This window comes from Stegostoma tigrinum, chromosome 10, assembly GCF_030684315.1.
Source record: "Stegostoma tigrinum isolate sSteTig4 chromosome 10, sSteTig4.hap1, whole genome shotgun sequence".
In the NCBI taxonomy this organism is placed as follows: Eukaryota; Metazoa; Chordata; class Chondrichthyes; order Orectolobiformes; family Stegostomatidae; genus Stegostoma; species Stegostoma tigrinum.
Genome location: NC_081363.1, coordinates 28,079,495 through 28,101,160, shown reverse-complemented (window position 1 = coordinate 28,101,160; position 21,666 = coordinate 28,079,495). Strand labels below are relative to the sequence as shown.

Genomic DNA, 21,666 nt, shown 5'->3' with positions numbered 1-21,666 from the left:
CTATACTTGAATGTGTTTGGGAGAAAGAACTGGATATCTACTTTCAATTTACTTTTCTCTAAAAGTTTAAAAAATGTAATGAGAGTTCAGGATACTGTGTAAATATGCTGACAGGTAAAATTCCACGAGGTAAATTCAGATGAGATCAAGTAGCCTTAACATATCCTGCATATGTAAAACAATATTCAACAATACTGAGAACATTGAACTGATCAATGTTTAAACCTGACAAGGAATTATCAGTGATAATGGGAACTACAGATGCTGGAGAATCCAAGATAACAAAGTGTGGAGCTGGATGAACACAGCAGGAGGCCAAGCAGCATCTCAGGAGCACAAAAGGAATTATCAACTTTATTGATATCACGGTGGAGCTGCAAATAATTAAGAAGTTTCATTTACTCGCCATGCTGGCTTGAAAATAAATCATTGTTGATAGGTGCCGTCTGAAACATTGGACAATTCTGCTGAGAGTCAAAGAAAGATTAAAAAGGTTACCGACTGACAAGTTCTATTATCGGGAAGTGCTTTAGTTTCCTGTAAAATAAACAAACATATACACAGTCAGCCAAGTTTCATTGTACTTTTTATTGTAAGCTTAGTGCAAACTGCAATTACATAAATGAATTGTGAGCTGTATCACATACAGGATGTCGCTGACCAGCAGAATTAACAACTGTTGGAGGATGGGGATGAAAATCAATGATTAACACAAACTGTTACAGTTTTAAAAGTCACAGGGTTCAAGGGGAGATTGTGATCTGAAAACTAACATTTAAAAGATTTTAAGAGTTTAAGAAAAAAAAACAAACTCATGCTCATGACAAGGAATAATACTCTTCTGGCGCTACCAACATAACATTGTAAAAACATTTTGTTCTAGGTTTCATTAACACAAGTAAAATAATACAACACATCTTTATAACTGTTCAACATTTGAGAAAGAACAATTAAACACATTTAATTATCCATACATTTACTCTTTAGTGTCTCCATATACCCGTGGCTTAATTTTTCCAAATCTGCTGCAGATAAATGTCAACCAAGAATCGTACCATGCTTTTAAGATTATACACTTTCAGCAATATCCCATACATTGAAGACTGCAGAAAACGTATCAAATTTCCAAAAAATCAGATCATCCAAATTCTCAATTTTTTTTTCTAATATTGGTTGCACTCAGATACAACATCCTAGCTAGCCAGGCTAAAGGACTTCACATTCAGAGTCTGGGCTAAAATGGATAATCTCAAATTGCAATGCTAGCACTTCAATTAGCTTTAAGTGTTTCTTTAAATAAATTGGATGGAGAGAAAGGAGTTTCCTTATCTTCGTTACAGATTACAATTTAATTTGTTTAAAGGTTAACATCTACAAGCATTAGCAAGAAGTTATATTAGGGAAGGCAAAGGCAAGGCCATCACAAATATCATTAGCTGGCTTGTTGAAAATAAAGGCTAAAAAAAAATCAAACAGTAAATAGGAAGCAAATATTTTAAAAAAAAGTTAATTTCAATCACTTTACAAATCTGTGCAGTTTGAAGAATGCCATGCATGAATGATCTGGCACCGTGACCAAAGGATTTTACATGCATTTTCTGTTGAGTTTTGAGTGGTCTCACCTGAATTCACAAATCCATTACGGTCAACAGCGATACAATAAAGTTGAAATATGCCACAATGAATATATTTATTTTCGCAACTTTTGTAAATTGTTCAGATGGAATTTAAAGAGGACAATCCTACAACCACTGCAATTCTAGGCAAGTAATAGACTGTTATCTTGCTAGGACTCCACAAACTATGTAATCCCTCTCTCCAGATTTTAGGCAGGTGAAATAGCAGGGGCTCCGTAAGATATATAGTTGACAGAGACCGTATATTTTCTTTCATATCTCTTTTCCAGGAATTCATTGATTGTCAGTGTAGTCCCAACCCTGTACTAAAGTTTCTAGTGAGCCATGTAAAACTTTCACTTTCCAAATATCTTGCACTTGCCACTCCCATATGTACGCCACTTGCAAGGAGCCAATGAGCGGTATCATGACACCCATATAGTTTCAACAAAATAGCAATTCTCCTGTATGTGTGGATGCAAGTTTTGGAGATCAAGTTATTGGATGACTGTTAATGATCAATAGATTTTTTTTTAAAACTAGAAAATAACTAATCCGTTTGAAACCTAAGGAATTGCATTCAGTGCTTTAATAAACAAAGCCATTTCACTCAATATTCTTTTAATCCTTGAAGGAAAGTAATTTCAGAGCATTACAAGCTTCAACTGTGTTTTGTTTATCCCATAAATTGTTAAAAAAAAACTGGTTTGAGCCAGTTTTTCAACCCCACTTTCCCTTTTCAATGGTACATTTTGTAAAAGAGAGCCTTTTTTGCCTTAATAGATCTTTCAGCACTGAAAAGTGTATATACTTGTTTAAATGGCAAAACTCACTTTTGCATTCAAGTTCCATCATCCCAAAATGCCCTTTAAAAAAGTATTCCAGAGATCTACTTTGGTCATAATTTAAAAAAAAAACACTTGTCTGCCCCAAAACTGACAAGCATCATTTAGAGATGTGTGGAATACAATAAAAGGGAGACCCACCAGTGGGATTACTGGACTACAATAATCTAAAGTTCCATGTTCAGAATGAATGATTATGTTGTTTGTATAGTCTCAAATGTAGTTGGGCATAACAATTTAATCTTACATGAAAATGAAACGTCCACATTTAAACATGTTTGCCATGACTCAATCGACATTAACATTAAGGGCTGAACAAAAAAAAATCCTCTTATTCAAGAACACCATTCTTCTTAAAAAGAATCCACAGTTTTTTGAACAACTTGTGGGTGTTACATCACATTCGTAAGACAATTTTACACTGCTATGAGCTGACAAGAACATTCAACTCAAAATCAACATATGCCCATTTGGAAGATACTTGCTTAAAAGGAATGAACTTTTTCTGCATTGATCAAAAAAAAATAGAACGAGCACTTTTACAATGACAACCAACAATGCACAATTGGCTGTTTAGGTTTTCTTCATGAGCATCAGGATAGTTTGAGGAGTGGAGCGGGGTAATGTTTGGAGGAAGACAGTGCATCAGATTAGTCCCTGGTCAATCATACAGAACAGTAATGGCCTCCATTACGGTCAGGACTGATCCTTGCCGAGTTCCACACATGGATCTCAATGGTGCCCAGCAGAATGAATATAAGCCAATTTTTCCTTCTTTAATCTCAGTGACATCAAGATCACTGTCAATGCCCATGAAGGCACCCCAACTCAAATGACTAACTTGGGTTGGGGTAGGATCAGAGGGCTTTTGAATTCTATGACACACTGTTTATCTACAGAGATGTCACTGCCAAGGAAGGGAAAACATTTGTCAAAATCCAGGACATTCAGGTGCCTTTACACTAGAGAGATAATTCATTGTCTTCCTTCATTTTGGCTAAATTAATAAATTACGCAGGAAGATACTGATACTAATTTACAAGGGATAGATGCCATTGCAGTAGGTCAGAAGCTTCTTAACAAATCTGCTGTAATTGTCACAACTCTCCACAAAAGATGGATCAGTAAAAAAACCATAGGTATATTTTAAGTATTTCCAAAGTCTGTGTGGGAGCATGCATGAGTGTAAAATATAGGGGTGGATGCATGGGGTGGGGATACAAGAGGAATAAGGAAAGATGCCAAATAATAAAACAATAACTGATTCAAAGTAAACTTTCAAACTACAACCATATTACATCTCAATTCACCAAATGTTCTACACAATTCAACAAAATATTGTGGCACTGTTGGTTAGTAAAGTCTCATCATACAGTGCAGTAATCTGCTGACATCATGTATAAAGATTTCTTGATGGTTTTAGCCAAGCACTGAAATTCAATGGGATAGTTTGGTGTCCACATTATGGACCTATAGAGAACAAAATGTATTAATTATTTACCCTATCTCTTTTCCTTGTTATACTCTTCAGTATTTTACCTCAGGAATCCAGTGCTATCAATGACAATGAGTCTACATACCTATGCAAAGTGTAGCGAAATCAAATGCAGGACAAAAAGTGTAATATCACAGAACAGTTGAAATACAGTTTAGAATTAAGAAATCGCTTATTCTAGTAAGGTCAAATAAGCTTTCATCTCAAAATTAATTTCAAATTGGATTTTTAAAAAACGTAAACAATCATATTCAATAGAATCTTTGTCATGCCTACGATTGTAACAATTACACACAGTTTGAATAAGATGCACTGTCCCAAGACAAATTACACAAATGAAAAAAAACTATTTCATCAAGTGCAGGACACACTTCTTTTTTTAAACAATTAATACTCCAGAAGTTTAACACAAGTCAAATCTTCAATCTGTACATCAATACTGTTCAACCCAGTAAGCTGAAAGCCCAATGGGAAGAATATTCAGAGGCAGTGATGGATTTTTTTCAGAAGAACCTTTTCTGGTCATTCACATGACGCACTTCTTTTCTTGCAAGATGTTAACTTGCCTACAGCACATTACACATGGAATTGATAAAAATAGAGTTTGCTATCATTTCAGAAAAAAGATGAAGATGAATGATATGAGACAATTTGATAACTGTTCAGTCTTAAGATTTTTTTAAGAGCAAAAAAAAGTTTTCGACAAACTAAAAAGGATAACTTTTCTCACCAAAACGCTGGCCACACTTTTAAAAACAAAAACAGGGTTTTTGCAGTGCATGATAAACTAAATAACAATTCTCTCAATACATACCACAATGAAAAGGTAGAGATGATACAAAAGATTTTATAGAGGTAAGTTTGGAGTGCCTGATTTTTAAGGCAAGAAAAACATTGAAATTTTATGGTCAATTCAAAAAACAGAGTGTTATAGTAGTCTGTCTTCAGAGTGACATTAATATAAATACAACCAGCAATTCTTCCACACATCTGAATGTGCAAAATGTTGAGATTGTTCAGTTCAAATATTCTTCTTATTGGGCTTCCTGCTACAAGGAATAAGGCAATGGACATGGAAAAGGAAACAAAAATGTTTATGCTATAGACAAATATCAACTTTCTCATGTTAACAAGAATATGGTCGTGATTAATGCTGTGTACTCATGTACAGTTTGAGTTCCTGCAAGAATGATCAATGGTTACAAAGTCACCCAATCCACATTCACAAACTATTAATAACCAAAAAGCAACACTGTTACCTCAGGTGACAAATTGTGCACAAATGCTGGAACCAAGAAATGCTTGCATCAAAAGCAGTAAAATTTCTTGAGGGAGCATGTTACACTATTTGGAAAGGTTTGAATTGCAGAAAAATAAGATTAAAATAACAACCACCTTCCCCCAACCAAGAGAAAGACAAGATGATCCATTTATTGAACAGTTTTCAAATAAAGGCAGCTTTCATGATAACACAAGTCAGTGCACATGTAAGTCAATAACTGAAGAAATCAGAACAGTACTTTAAGCTAATAATTTCCTCATACATTGCAGCAGATTCATAATTACCAGCATTACATATAGGGCGAAGCTGAAAAAGCCACGCATGAAAACAAAAGGTGTATTGTGGTTTATTTCAATGCAGGAAATCACTAGCATCTTTGACATTGTGTACAAAGTGGTTATGAATGTAGGAAACCATGCAGTAATACCTAGTCCCAAATCTGGATGAATTTCTGCTGCTCCCTTATTACTGAAATGTCTCCCACACTTCCATCTGCAGAAGCTACATTTAGAATTATTGCTTTATTATTGATTCACTGCAAAAGGTGCAATTCCCCAACATCTTTGAAGCAAATAACAGATAAACTATTGTAGTACCATTCTTTTCAACTGAGTTCAGAACACTGAAAAGGCTTAGCATATTGGAGAATCCTTTCATTGTTGTGAGAATTTGTAAATCATGTTACATGGGATTGTGTTTTCAGAGGACAGTTGAGGTGAACTGGATCCAACTTTCAACTGGGGAACTACAAATTTTAGATTTCAATACTTCATTTGACTCAGTGTCCCAAATCTTATGTGGTGTCTAAAATGTAGGGCATAAGTAATCAGATTTAATTAGACCATCCAAGTTGAAAATTTAAACAATAAACATAATGTCAAGGATTCCAAAATCTTAAAGTTAATGCTTTTTTGTGTCCCAACACCCAACTAGAGTTAGGAAAAAAATAGTTTTGGCAAAAGAAAATCAGTGCTATGATGAAAAAAATTAATTGCAGCACTTAGAAGGTATCTTTCAGTTGTAAATTAGGGGCGTGACCCAAAGTTAAATAATTATCAGACTAAAACAGAATGGAATATCAAAAAATGTTGCACAACGCATCATCTGAGGCTGTTAAAATTTATAATAACCATTGGTGAAATTACAGCCATTCTTATTCAATAAAACTAAAAGGCACAATTGAATAAACTGTTAGATACCTGAAACTTCAGTCACTTGTAATTATACTTGTAATCATTCTGCAGATTTAATCAACTTTTGCAGGATCTTAATTAATAAGCATTTTCATAACCATTAAAACAGTCCCTTCGCCTTGTATGGTCTTTAGAAGACTAGTCTCCCGAATCGTCCATCTGGATGTAGGAAAACAACCAACTTCTTCAAACAGTGGTCATACCTCAAGCTTTCACTTTCAGGCAACTGCAGGTGTATGTGGCCGAACAGATGTCTGCTCAAGGGTAGAGGCTGAACAGGTAATCATCTGGTACATGCCCATTTGGCATTCCAGCTTGTAATTAATAGTTCTGTCAAAAGGACACCTTCCTCTCATCAAGAGAGATTCAGGTAATTAAATAAGGAGGGAACCAGAAAGAGAGCCACAAATCCTACCATTCCATATGTCATGTAACGATAGGGAAGTTCCACTTCCATTCTCTTCCGTGCCTGGCGGATGTCAGTGCATGGAATACGGAATATCTTGCAGGCCAGAGGGATAGTGCATGCTTTTAACACTGCTCTGGTTAGTAACAGAACAATTACCCCAACCGCAAAACGCAAAAATGCTCTTGTAATAAGATTAACTGAGATTACTGGGGGAGAAAACGGCAGAGCCTCAAGAGGGGCGTCTGGTAACATGCCAAACATGTGATTGAAATGAGACGCACAAGCGATACCTGCGCCAGTGCCTAGAATCTCGGCAGTGTCACCACGGGATGTGCTCCATGTGTCAAGGGTAAATGAAAAGAGTCCCATTCCTAAGTGAAGGCTGATGATGAACAAAGGAGCATACTTGTAGGTTAAGTTGAAGTTGTCAATTATGTCCAAAGCTGGATGGAAGATGACCAGGATCAAGATGCTGTAAAGCACACCAGCAATGACATCCTGTTAGAAGATACACAAATATAAATGAATTCAAATACAGCATCTGACCGTATAGGATATCAACCGATGATCTAATGTATTTTGACATTTTTCCCCCTTTTGAGAGCATCAAGAGATAATGGGAGAAAATGGGAGTATGGTATTGAAACTGAGGATTAGCCATGATCATAATGAATAATCTATTCCAGCTCCTGTTTTTTGTGCTTCCACGTACAGATAGTCCTGCTATAACATGCGTTTTATTAATCCGAATTGGATAAAATGTGATTGATGAACAGTGGACACTGTTTGGATAACATGAACTTTCTACTGCACAGTATAAGCAATTTCCCAAAAAGCACAAATTTCTATAATGATTTTCTATAGCGCGAGGCCACACAAGAATGTAACTATCACGTTACAGGCAAACTACCCGTATACAAAATGTTGCTTCACTATTTGTATTCATACCTTCAACTAGCAAGGCTCTAAGCTCCAAGATATTCCCTAAACCTCTGACCTTTTGCTTCAGCCGGTTTTGGTCAATTTGTTGGTCATTTGCCCTATTATCTCCTTCCATGGATTACTGTCAAGTGCTTGCTTTATAACACACCAATGAAGCTTCTTGGGTTGTTGTGTTTCATTGAAGGAGTTATATAAATAAACAGCTGTAAATTGATTCTGTTTGAAGGCCACTAACCAAATGATGTGTGGGGACAATTTGTAATGGGTCTCAACAGCTGATTTTTCAACTGAAAAATCCTCGTCAGCATAAGTTTATAGCACAAAAATAATCAACAGGGAAAACCAGAGCGTCATGGCTGAAAAAGAAAACATTACAAAGGAGGAGGTAAAAAAAGGTAAGCCTGAGGATTGAGACAGAAATTTAAGAATTCAGAAGGAGGACTGTCAATTAATAAAGTGAGTTTAAAAATTGCTTTAATAAATTGCAGAAGTTTCAATAGATAAAGAAACAAAGTTAAAGACAAATGCAAGTACATTTTAGAGAGTCAGTTTAGTTAGTTCAAAATTGCAGAGGAAGACAGAAGATTCTCTGAAACAATTAACATCCAAGGATCTTGTTAAGTGGACAAAAATTGACCAATCCTTGGAATTCAATGACCTTCATGCTCGAGAGCACCAAGAGAGATGGGTACAAACAGTGGATGCACTTGAAAACAATCTTTCGAAATTCCATTAATTCTGCAATGATGCCTGCAGATTGGAAGGTTGCAAATGCAGCCTCACTGTTTAAGGGAGAAAACTGCATGCGACAGGCCTGTTAAGCCTGACATACTACTAATAAACGAAGAGAGAATTTTTAAAAAATAGCAAGAAACACAGAAGATTGTTGCAGTAAGGAAAATATCAGAATCTATTCTATAGGATAGAATTACTGGATATTTAGAAAATAATTACATGATTGGGTGTATGCAATGCAGATATATGAAGGGGAAATCACATTTGACAAATACGAAGTGTTTTCTAAAAAAGGAAACGAGAGATTTACTTGCAGCCTGGGAGAGAAACAAGGCTGCAGAATCAGACCTGACTTGGCAGCTGAGGCATATTAGAGAAAAAGCCATGTGACATCACAGAAAAGTTGAGAACTGATTGGTTATTGAGCAGCTGCTACTGGTATTTGGTTTAGATTTAGTAGTATTTAAAGTAGAAAGGAGGTGATAACCGAGTAGTATTATTGCTGATTATTAATCTAGAGACCCAAGTAACGTTCTGGAGTCTCAGGTTTAAAACCCACCACGGCAGAAATAGTAGAGTGCAAATTCAAATTTTAAAAAGTTGGGTATCAATATTCTGATGACGACCATGAAGCAAATATTGATTGTTGCATTATCACTCATACCCTTTAGGGAAGGCATCTGCCATCCCACATGTGACTCCAGACTCATAGCAATGTGACTGACTATTAATTTTTCAGCAATCAGGGATGGGCACAAGGTTATCCATTTGTAATGTTGCTCCTGTATGAGATGTTAAGCCCGGGGCACTTCCATGTGCATGAAACATTTCCATGCAGCCCTGCATTTCAGATCAAGGCCAGTAGCTGGAGTCACTGTGGAACATCCAAAAAGCTGCAGATAGAGTAGGTAATCAATCAAGTCAGAGTAAAAGTACTAGGCAGACAGTGCAGGACTGCCCTTGGTTCACCTCCCTCTCAAACAGATTTTCTGTTTTGGAGATGCTGGGGAGATGGTTTCTCAAGGAAATGCAACAAGAGCCATGGCACAAGTGGCTTAGCTGCCTAGGAGGCAGACAGGAAAAAAAACTACGTGGGGGGGGGGTGTTGAGAGGGGAGGCGTGTGAATCAATTATTAGGGGATTCTATCACAAGGGGAACAGATAGACATATCTGCAGCTGTATTCATGATACCAGAATGGTATACTTACTTCCTTGTAACAGAATCATGACTGACACTGAATAGCTGAAAGATCATACACTCTGAAGGGGGGAGGATGAACAGACTGGGCCTATTACTTTTCAAAACCTCAAAAGAATAAATGCATTATCATTGAAACTTAAATTCTTAAATGCACAGACAGGACAGAAGCAGAAAGAATGTTTTCCTGGTTGAGAGCCATAGAACCACAAAAGAATCTGAATAAAAGGCAAGTCATTTAGGACTAAGATGCAAAGAAACTTCTTGACATGGAAGATGGTGAATCTTAGATAAGCTACCTAAGGGGAGTGTGCAAGTTACAGCAGAACGGACAAATAATTGCTAAATGAAGTTCAAATATGTACAATACATTTTTGGTTGGAAGAATACGAAGGTCACATTTAACTTGCAAAGTAATCTTAGTAGTCTAGATGTTGTGGAGGAAGAAAAGAATCCTGAAACATAAATATACAATTTGAATTTATGAAAAACGAGCAGGGCAGAAGAAAAGCTAACCAAGTAAAAAACTTTATTTCTAGAGAGATAGAATTGGAAGTGGGTAAGTTATGTTGAAGCTGTAGTGATCCGCTTATAATACTATGCACCATACTGGTTGCTGTGTTACGTAAAGGATGTAGAGGAACTGAGAAAGTAGAATAATAAACAAATAACAATGATACCCGATCTGTATTGGTACAGAAAGATATAGATCAACTAGCTAAGTCTCTTCTCTCTTGAAAAGGCAGTGGCTGAGGGAGTAACTTAACAAAGGCTTTTAATTATAAAAAGGTTTTGGCAAAGTGGATGCAGAAAGTATTCCTTGTTGTTAATGGCAAGGTAAAACTTGATACCACAGGAATGGTTGAAGAAAACAGTGCAGTTGCATTTCAGGGGATGGGTAGACAAGTATATAAAGAGAGAAAGAAAAGGATCTTATGATGCAGTGGTAGTGCCCCTATGTCTGGGCTAGAATAACTGGGTTCATGATCTACTTGTTCCAAAGGTCATAGTATGTCCCAACAGGTTGATTGAAATGTGAAACAGAGAGACAGTGAGAAATAAGTCAGTTAGTCAATAAATAAATAAATAAATAAATAAATTAGAGGGTTACGATAGAAGACACAAATGATTAAAGATTCAGGAGGGGTAAACGTAACAAACACCTGTATGAACGAAATGTAAAATGCTGCAGATGCTGGAAATCTCAAACAGATGGTGTGGGAGAAAGTCAGTAGGTCTGGCAGCATCTGTGGAGGCAGAAACAAAGTTAATGTCTCAAGTCCGATTAAGTCTTTCTCACTCCACAGATGCTGCCAGACCTGCCAAGTTTGGCCAACATTGTGATTTCACCAGTATGTTTTTCAGCTGTGTATCTTATGTTATCATATGAAATAAGGCTTGAGTGAGACTGAAGGCTAAAGTCTATGAATATGTGGAACAGAGGCAGGCACACCAACTTTCAGCAAGTCCTTAAAGGGAAAGAAAGGTTATTTAAACTTCAGTGCACACTTAAAAAGCGCAGTGGCTTCATCCCAGGCATTCTACATATCAGTGTTTGCACATAAGTAATGAGTAAACTCTCCACAGTAATGCAACCTTAAGAGATTTAAAGCATTATCTCTTAAGAGATGAAAAACACAGGAATATTAAATATTATTAATATAAATTTGACGTCAATGTCACCGGCATTGGAGATTATAGGTTATCAGCATGTTTTATTATCCATGGATAGTAGCGAGTTTTGAGAAGATTTGTAGCTCAAGTTGAGTTTCTGGATGTGAGTTTGCTCGCTGAGCTGGAAGGTTAGTTTTCAGACGTTTTGTCACCATTCTAGGTAACATCATCAGTGAGCCTCCGGTGAAGCGCTGGTGTTAGGTCCCGCTTTCTATTTGTCTGTTTAGGTTTCCTTAGGTTGGTAATGTCATTTCCTACGTTGGTGATGTCATTTCCTGTTCTATTCCCCCAGAGGATGGTAGATTGATTTGGAGCCAGTGTGTTTGTTGATGGAGTTCCGGTTGGAATGCCATGCTTCTTGGAATTCTCGTGCATGTCTCACGTGAGAGGAACGGAGTGAGCGAGAGCGCGCGTGCGAGAGAGAGCAAGAGAGAGAGAGCAAGAGAGAGAGAGCAAGAGAGAGAGAGAGAGAGAGAGAGAGAGACAAAAAACTAGAACATAAGTAAGAAAGGAGAAAGAAGAGGCAAAAGGTCAAACAGTAAAAATGAGCATGTTTCATCTCATGTGTTGCACAAGCTCAATTCCATCTGTCACTTACCTGTGTATTGTTCCCTAAGAAAACTCATCAAGCAAGAAACACAAAAAAACTTGACAAATTTATAAACAATATAATTTGAGAAAATATTTGGTTCTCAAAACTTTTCCACTTTTAATATCAAACCAGTTCAATTTTCAGCACTGGTTTCTCTTCCTACTTCTGCACAATTACCATAAGAGCTCTGAACTTTCTTCAATGCCTTTTTTTTTGGACTTGCAGAAATTTCTGCTCATTAACCATTGGGAAAACGGAAACCTTTTTGTCTTCAGTACTCAATTAACTTTGTACTCTCATGGCATGTGCCAGCTCCTTCGCAAGCATCATCCTGGGCAAATCAGATTGTAGTTGCAATGCTCTACTGGGCACTTAGTTGAATTTTCAACTTCATATATTTTCCATCACAGAAACTGTCCACTTCTGCCTTCATTTGTCAATTCCTCCCATTCTTCTGAAAGCGTTCTTGTCACTTGCAAATGAGCAATTCCATCACGCCTGTCATTGAATTCCATCCTTCACAAACTTCAAAGTTTTGTATCTGCATTTTACAGTCCATGACTGGCTCATGAGTTAACTCTGCTTGTCAACATTGGCTCCTAATTTGACTCGACCCTCAATTTAAAAGTCACAGTCATGTTTAGATCTCTGCACAGTTTCACCCCAATTTCAATGTGAACAGTTCAAACTCGATAAGGTGCAGTCACAACGTTTAAAAGATGCCTGGAGAATTCATGAATACAAAAAGCTTGGAGGGATATGGGCCAAGCACAGGTAGATGGGACTTGTTTAGTTTGGGAACATGGTCAGCAATGGACTGGTTGGGCCGAAAAGGTCTGTTTCCATGCTGTATGATTCTATGAATTTATAACCGTATCATTAAAGTGATTTTCGGAATCATAAAATGCTACTGGTTTTACAAAGCTAGTTACATTTGCCAACACCACTACCAAGTCCTAAATCATTACCCACATAAGAAAATGAGGAGGAAGCCTTAATGATTACTCAAGCTAGGTTTTACATGCATGCAACACTAAGAAGCCCTGGTTTCCAGGCAGTGTGGCATGTGGATTGATGCAGGTTTCTGGAGCATCGAAATACCAACAGCCAAATGCACAATAGCATCTGTTACCAGGCCAGGAGGCAAAAAGAAGGTGACAAGTTTGAAACTATTAATCCCTAGAACTGAACATACAAGGTTCAACTTAGAAGTATTTGCTGTGCACTTACTTTCAAAACAGAACCACGCTCCAGTGTTAAAGCAACAGCATGATAACTACAGCTGCATCGCCAAGACATTGTTGACAACTTGGTGAAAGCCTACTTTTACGCTGTCAAAATTGCAGTCTTTTTGATGGCTTAATGACTACAGGAAACAATAGTGAACCGAACAGGCTATAAATATGCCCAGACTCAAACCTAGCTAATGCAGAGTTTTCCAGATCAGGAGAAGCATCATTGTATAACTAGCTTCGATGCCCTATGGCCATGTGCATGCATGTACACATTCAGTCAGTTTTAATAGTGATTTTCCAGAAGCAAGCACATGCAGGATGGAGAAATGGTAAGAGAAACATTCTGTAAGATTAGAATACTAAAATTTTGTTATAGGCACAATAAGAAAAAAAAACTTGATTTCAGCTTCAATTGCATCAAAAAGCACCAACATTACCACCCTAATGGCAAATAGTAGGCATTAAATGTTCAGTTTGTGCATTTCCAAGGACACTGTAGCACATGTGAACAAAGACAAAGTTTGCTTGGAGGTTTCCAGTGTAAGCACACAATTGCCAGGATGTTGTTTATGCTGAATGAATGATCGAGCAATTTTCAGGCACATTATATACAGGTAGTTCTGCTATAACACGTGTTTTGTTAATGTGAATTGGCTGTAACACAACTGATGAATAATGGACGCTGTTAGGATAATGCAAACTTTATACTATAGAAATTTTCTGTAGTGCGAGGTCATGTAAGAACACAACTATCACATTATAGGAGAACTACCAATATTTGATGAAAACAGCCAATGGTGGTTTTACCATAATTCTCGTCTATTCTACAAACTGCATTATGCAATTGCTATTTTAAAGCAACAACACCTGCAGTACTAAGCAGATACTCACTGTAATTTCAAATCGGGGGGCAAAATGATGTAGTAACAAAAATTTACCAAACATGCAGCTGAAACTACTTACCACATGCTATCAGGCATGGATTATTTGTGATACCACTACAGGTAAGGAATAAATTAATCCATACCATTACATAGAATTAATATTAAAAGGAAAATATATATGCCTTATTGGACATCCCTTAGGTTTTTATGGGAAGAGTGGTCTGTCCAAAACTTCATTGAAGTTGCACGGTCAAAGGTAGTTGGTAAACAGTAACAATACCAGCAATGGGAGTCGGTGCTTAATAATTGATGCTTTATACTTCAAACTTATTAAGCTAGCAAATTTCCATAATCAAAAAGTAATGTGGTTCAAAATCTCACGATATACTCACCAGAACAGAATGCATCCCCATGTAGAGTCGGCTCATGCAAACGAGGATACACCAGCTTGAAGCCAGGAGTAGTCCAAATGCATATGGATACTGATAAAAAAAATTTCCAAGAATTAGAAATGAAAAGTAACCAAATAATATGCTTATTCAAGCCACAATAGGCCTACTTTATAAATATGTTTGAATAAAACAACTGCAGATGCTGAAAATCCTGAACAAAAACAAATTGCTGGAGAAAGTCAGCAGGTCGGGCAGCATCTGTAGAGACAGAAACAAAATTAATGTTGGGTCCAGTAACCCTTTTTTCTCTCTTCACTGGTGCTGCCAGACATGCTGACTTTCTCCAGCAATATCTTTTTGTAAAAAACAGTGGAAATCAGCACAGGTTTCTGCACTAAAGACTTTACGAAGTATAGAATGGGTTCGGTCATTTTCAAGAGACCTCACAAGACTGTTTACAAAGAATGCTCTTCAGCTATATTTCTCAAAGCAGTACTTTATAATAGATTATTTTCTAATAGAGGCAATCCTGTCACAGATGACTGGAAAGTTGGGAGAAAAAGGTAGCAAGTGTTAGTGGTATCATATCGTTTACCGCTTTAGCAAGAGTGCAATACCAGCACCAACAGATTAAAAAAATGGTCACAGCAATATTTCTCCAGTTCTTCAAATAGAGAGATATGACCATCTTTCTACACATCACTCTCAAAAATCATAATTTGTCAAATCACGACCTAAAAAGTAGGCTACAAGAATAACCTGTCTACCCATAAAGAGTAATGCAACCAGATATTCCCAAAGAAAGCTGGTCGTACATACACAAGTTCTTAAAAAATAATAATTCGACTACACAGGTGCAATTAAAGTTATAAAATTAAAACCAACCTCAATTTATGGTTGTGCTGCACTGTTAACTTATCTATTTTGGTTAATATTGAAAATGACAGCAAACCACTGATTTGAACACAAATTATAGCAAGAAGCCACCACACCTGCGCTAGCAGGAATTCCTTAATGGAACAATCAATTCAAATTCCATTTCCCTACTTTTGCCAAATACCATGCAGTTAGAAAAGAGATGCTGCTGCTCATGCATTTTTCACTGATCGATAACAAGTCAAGCATAAGCTTGTACATTTTGTACACCCTGTCCACTGTCTCCACCATCTTGTACTGTAGAATGACCAGAATTATATGCAGTACAATCTAATTTAGACTCAATACAAGCTCAGCGTAATTGTTTACTTTTTTTATTTTGATCTCTCTAGAGATAAAACCCTGTAATTTCTCATGTTTATTTTTAGTTTATAAATAAAAGTACATTAAACCTGCATTGTATGAGTTAGTGATTTGTAAAAGGGGAGACAGTGGTAGTGTGGTAATGTCACTGGACGAGTAATTCGAAACTCCACATCAGACGGTGAAATCTGAATGAAAAAGACTACGATGACAACATAATACGCGCCGAACATCAAAAAAAAAGTCACCCGATTCACTACTGTCCTTTAAAGTAAGGAAATCTGCCAGCCTGACCTGGTCGAACTGATGTGTGACTTTAGACCCACATCACAGTCTAGGGAATTTGGGGTAGGCAATAAATGCTGCTCTAGACAGATGCCCATATTCCGGGGGGAATGAAAAAAAGTGCAATTACATTGCCATTTTGCAATTTTATTCATGTGTTGAATCCTGAAAGACATGGCTGGATCTGCAGAGGGTGGCGAGAGAGCCAAGAGGGTAAAACATACTTGATCACAAATGCATCCACCCACGACTGTATCAGCACAAGTGATCACCATACAGTCTTTCTGGGGCAAAGTTTCACCTTCACATTGAAGATTTATCGTCTCTGACTAATTTGACATTCCCTCCAAACCTTTCCTATCATTTATCTATCCAAATGTCTTTTAAATGTTGTAATTGTATCTGCATCCACCACTTCCTCAGAAGTTCATTCCACATGCAAGCTACCGGTTTACTACCGGTGCCACGAGATAGTGAGGTGAGGAACAGGGAGCGGGCGCAGCTGAACACGTGGCTACACAGCTGGTGTAGGAGGGAGGGCTTCAGATATGTTGATAATTGGGATGCCTTCTGGGGAAGGTGGGACCTGTACAAGAAGGACGGGTTGCATCTGAACTGGAAGGGGACCAATGTCCTGGGTGGAAGGTTTGCTCGAGTAGTTCGAGAGGGTTTAAACTAGTATGGCAGGGGGGTGGGAACCTGAGCTGTATACCAGAGGTGAGCGTTGATGCAGGTGAGGCAGTAGCAAGAGGTAGACCAGCTAGTGGGAAGGATTTTCCTGGGAAGGAACCAAGGGATCGGTTAAAGTGTGTTTGCTTTAATGCAAGGAGTATCAGGAATAAAAGTGATGAACTTAGAGCATGGATCAGTACCTGGTGCTATGATGTTGTGGCCATAACAGAGACATGGGTTTCTCATGGGCAGGAATGGTTGCTGGATGTTCCAGGGTTTAGAACATTTAAAAAGAATAGGGAGGGGGGAAAAAGAGGAGGGGGTGTAGCACTACTAATCAGAGAGGGTATCACAGCTACAGAAGCTTCCTTTGTCGAGGAAGATCTGCCTACTGAGTCAGTATGGGTGGAAATTAGGAACAGCAAGGGAGTAGTCACCTCGTTAGGGGTTTACTACAGGCCCCCCAATAGCAGCAGGGAGATTGAAGAAAGCATAGGTCGACAGATTTTGGAAAAGTGTGCACGCAGTAGGGTTGTTGTAATGGGTGACTTTAACTTTCCTAATATTGATTGGAACCTCCTTCAAGCAGAAGATTTGAATGGAGCTGTTTTTGTAAGGTGTGTTCAGGAGGGTTTCCTAACGCAGTACGTTGACAGGCCGACGAGGGGAGAGGCCATTCTAGACTTGGTGCTCGGAAACGAGCCGGGGCAGGTTTCAGATCTTGTGGTGGGAGAGCGTTTTGGTGATAGTGACCATAACTGCCTCACATTCTACATAGCTATGGAGAAGGAGAGGATTAGGCAGAATGGGAGGATATTTAATTGGGGAAGAGGAAACTATGATGCGATTAGACTGAGTTAGGAAGCATGGACTGGGAGCAGTTGTTCCATGGTAAGGGAACTATAGACATGTGGAGACGGTTTAAGGAACAGTTGTTGGGAGTGATGAGTAAATATGTCCCTCTGAGACAGGCAAGAAGGGGTAAGATTAAGGAACCTTGGATGACGAGAGCGGTGGAGCTTCTAGTGAAAAGGAAGAAGGTAGCTTACATAAGGTGGAGGAAGCTAGGGTCAAGTTCAGCTAGAGAGGATTACATGCAGGCAAGGAAGGAGCTCGAAAATGGTCTGAGGAGAGCCAGGAGGGGGCACGAGAAAGGCTTGGCAGAAGGAATCCGGGAAAACACAAAGGCATTTTACACTTACGTGAGGAATAAGAGAATGGTCAAAGAAAGAGTAGGGCCGATCAGGGATAGCATAGGGAACTTGTGTGTGGAGCCTGAGGAGGTAGGGGAAGCCCTAAATGAGTTTTTTGCTTCTGTCTTTACGAAAGAAACAAACTTTGTAGTGAATGAAACCTTTGAAGAGCAGGTGTGCATGCTGGAATGGATAGAGATAGACGAAGCTGATGTGCTGAAAATTTTGTCAAACATTAAGATTGACAAGTCGCCAGGCCCGGATCAGATTTGTCCTCGGCTGCTTTGGGAAGCGAGAAATGCAATTGCTTCGCCACTTGCGAAGATCTTTGCATCCTCGCTCTCCACTGGAGTCGTACCTGAGGACTGGAGAGAGGCAAATGTAATTCCTCTCTTCAAGAAAGGAAATAGGGAAATCCCCGGCAATTATAGACCGGTAAGTCTCACGTCTGTCGTCTGCAAGGTGTTAGAAAGGATTCTGAGGGATAAGATTTATGACCATCTGGAAGAGCATGGCTTGATCAAATACAGTCAACACGGCTTTGTGAGGGGTAGGTCATGCCTTACAAGCCTTATCGAGTTTTTTGAGGATGTGACTAGAAAAGTTGATGAGGGTCGAGCTGTGGATGTGGTGTATATGGACTTCAGTAAGGCATTTGATAAGGTTCCCCATGGTAGGCTCATTCAGAAGGTCAGGAGGAATGGGATACAGGGGAACTTAGCTGCTTGGATACAGAATTGGCTGGCCAACAGTAGACAGCGAATGGTAGTAGAAGGAAAATATTCTGCCTGGAAGTCAGTGGTGAGTGGAGTTCCACAGGGCTCTGTCCTTGGGCCTCTACTGTTTGTAATTTTTATTAATGACTTGGACGAGGGGATTGAAGGATGGGTCAGCAAGTTTGCAGACGACACAAAGGTCGGAGGTGTCGTTGACAGTGTAGAGGGCTGTTGTAGGCTGCAGCGGGACATTGACAGGATACAGAGATGGGCTGAGAGGTGGCAGATGGAGTTCAACCTGGATAAATGTGAGGTGATGCATTTTGGAAGGTCGAATTTCAAAGCTGAGTACAGGATTAAGGATAGGATTCTTGGCAGCGTGGAGGAACAGAGGGATCTTGATGTGCAGATACATAGATCCCTTAAAATGGCCACCCAAGTGGACAGGGTTGTTAAGAAAGCATATGGTGTTTTGGATTTCATTAACAGGGGGATTGAGTTTAAGAGTCGTGAGATCTTGTTGCAGCTCTATAAAACTTTGGTTAGACCGCACTTGGAATACTGCGTCCAGTTCTGGGCGCCCTATTATAGGAAAGATGTGGATGCTTTGGAGAGGGTTCAGAGGAGGTTTACCAGGATGCTGCCTGGACTGGAGGGCTTATCTTATGGAGAGGTTGACTGAGCTCGGTCTCTTTTCATTGGAGAAAAGGAGGAGGAGAGGGGACCTAATTGACGTATACAAGATAATGAGAGGCATAGATAGAGTCGATAGCCAGAGACTATTTCCCAGGGCAGAAATGGCTAGCACGAAGGGTCATAGTTTTAAGCTGGTTGGTGGAAAGTATAGAGGGGATGTCAGAGGCAGGTTCTTTACGCAGAGAGTTGAGAGAGCATGGAATGCGTTGCCAGCAGCAGTTGTGGAAGCAAGGTCATTGGGGTCATTTAAGAGACTGCTGGACATGTATATGGTCACAGAAATTTGAGGGTGCATACATGAGGATCAATGGTCGGCACAACATTGTGGGCTGAAGGGCCTGTTCTGTGCTGTACTGTTCTATGTTCTATGTTCTACCCTGTGTAAAAAATTTGTCTTATGTCCATTTTAAAAATCTCTCTCCTGTCACCTTAAAAATGTGTCCCTAGTCTTGAAAGGCAACTACCATTAACTCTATCTATACCGTGTATTATTTTATAAACTTCAATCAGGTCACCTCTCAACTGCCTATGCTTCAATGAAAGAAGTCCCAGCCTATCGCACCTATAACTCAAAACCTTCCATATCTGGCAACATCCTGGTAAACCTCTTCAGAGTCCTCTCCAGCTTGATTGTACCTTCCTATAATTGGGCAACCAGAACCGGACATTGCATTCTAGAAGAAGCCTCACCAATATCCCGTATAACCTCAACATGACTTCCTAACTCCTATACTCAAAGGTCTGAGCAATGAAGAAAAGCGTGCCAAATGTCTTTTTAACCACCTCGTTTATATGTGAAGCAAACTTCAAAAGAATTATATACCTGCACACCAGATTCCTCTGTTCTACAACCCTACCAAAAGCCTTAACATTAATTGGATAAATCCTGCCTTGTATGTTGTATGAAAATGCAATTACTTGCATTTATTCATCTGCCATTTTTCTGCCCACTGACCCATTTGATCAAGACCCCTCTGTAAATCTTAGAAGACCTTCTTCACTGTCTTCTATGCCACCAATCTTGGTGTCTTCCTTAAACTTACTAACCATGCCTTCTATATTCTCATCCAAATCATTTATATAAATGACAAAAAGAGGACCCAGAGCCAATCTGCGTAGAACACTGCTGGTCACAGGCCTCCAGCATGAAGAGCAACCCTCCTCCACTATTTGTCTCCTGCCATTAAGCAAATTATGTATCTAATCAGCAAGCTCACCCAGAATCCCATGCAACTTAACTCTACTAATTTAGTCTATGATGCAGAACCTTGTCAAAGGCTTTATGAAAAATCCAAATAAACATCTACTGCCCTGCCATCAATCTTTTTGGTAACTTACTCAAAAAACTCAATCAGGTTTCACAGAGATGATTTTCCTTGTACAGAGCCATGCTGATTATCCTTAATCAATTTTTGCCTCTTTAAAATGTTCATAAATCCCATTTTTTTTTAAAATCACCAACAATTTACCCACAACCGAAATCAGACTCATGTCTGCAGTTCCCTGGTTTCTCCTTACAACCTGTGTGTACTGGACAGTGAAGAAGGTGGTTACCCCAGAATACAACAGGATCTTGATTGGATGGACCAATGATCGGAGGAGTGGCAGATAGAATTTAATTCAGATAAATGTGAGGTGCTGCATTTTGGAAAGTCAAATCAGGGCAGGACTTATACACTTAATGGCAAGGTCCTGGGGAATGCTGTTGAACAAAGAGACATCAGACTGCAGGTTCACATTTCCTTGAAATTGGAGTCCCAGGTAGACAGGATAGTGAAGAAGGCATTTCGTATATTTGCCTTTATTGATCAGTGCACTGAGCATAGGATTTGGGGGGTCATGTTGTGGCTGTATAGGTCATTGGTTAGGCAACTACTGGAATTCTGCATGCAGTTCTGGTCTCCCTGCTATAGGAAGGATGTTGCGGTACTTGAAAGGGCTCAGAAAAGATTTGCAAGGATGTTGCCAGGTTTGGATGGTTTAGCTATAGGGAGAGACTGGAGCTATTTTGCCTGGAACATCAGAGGCCGAGGGATGACCTTATACAGGTTTATAAAATCATGAGGGGCATGGACAGGGTGAATAGCCAAGGTCTTTTCTCCAAAGCAGGGGAGTCCAAAAGTAGGAGGCATAAGTTTAAGGTGAGAGGTGAAAGATTTAAAAGGAACCTAAGGGGGCATCTTTATCACAGAGGATGATGCATGAATGGAAGGAGCTGCCAGAGGAGGAGGCTGGTACAATTACAATATTTAAAAAGAAATCTGAATGGGTATATGAATAGAAAGGGCTTAGAGCGTTAGGCACCAAATGCTGACAAATGGGACTAGATTAATTTAGGATATCTGATCAGCACGGACTGGTTGGACTGAAGG

At 38.9% G+C, this 21,666-nt stretch overlaps 1 protein-coding gene across 1 annotated transcript in view; it reads right to left on the bottom strand.

The window, feature by feature from the left end:
- Positions 1 to 586: 586 nt before the first annotated feature.
- sgpp1b (sphingosine-1-phosphate phosphatase 1b) overlaps positions 587 to 21,666 on the bottom strand; it is a 56,147-nt gene continuing 35,067 nt past the window's right edge. Inside the window, exons 2-3 of the mRNA XM_048537146.2 lie at positions 14,494 to 14,583; positions 587 to 7,338 (exon numbers count right to left, since the gene is read on the bottom strand). Of these exons, the coding sequence (XP_048393103.1) occupies positions 6,787 to 7,338; positions 14,494 to 14,583 (642 nt within the window). The 3' untranslated portion in view covers positions 587 to 6,786. The remainder of the gene's footprint in view (positions 7,339 to 14,493; positions 14,584 to 21,666) is intronic.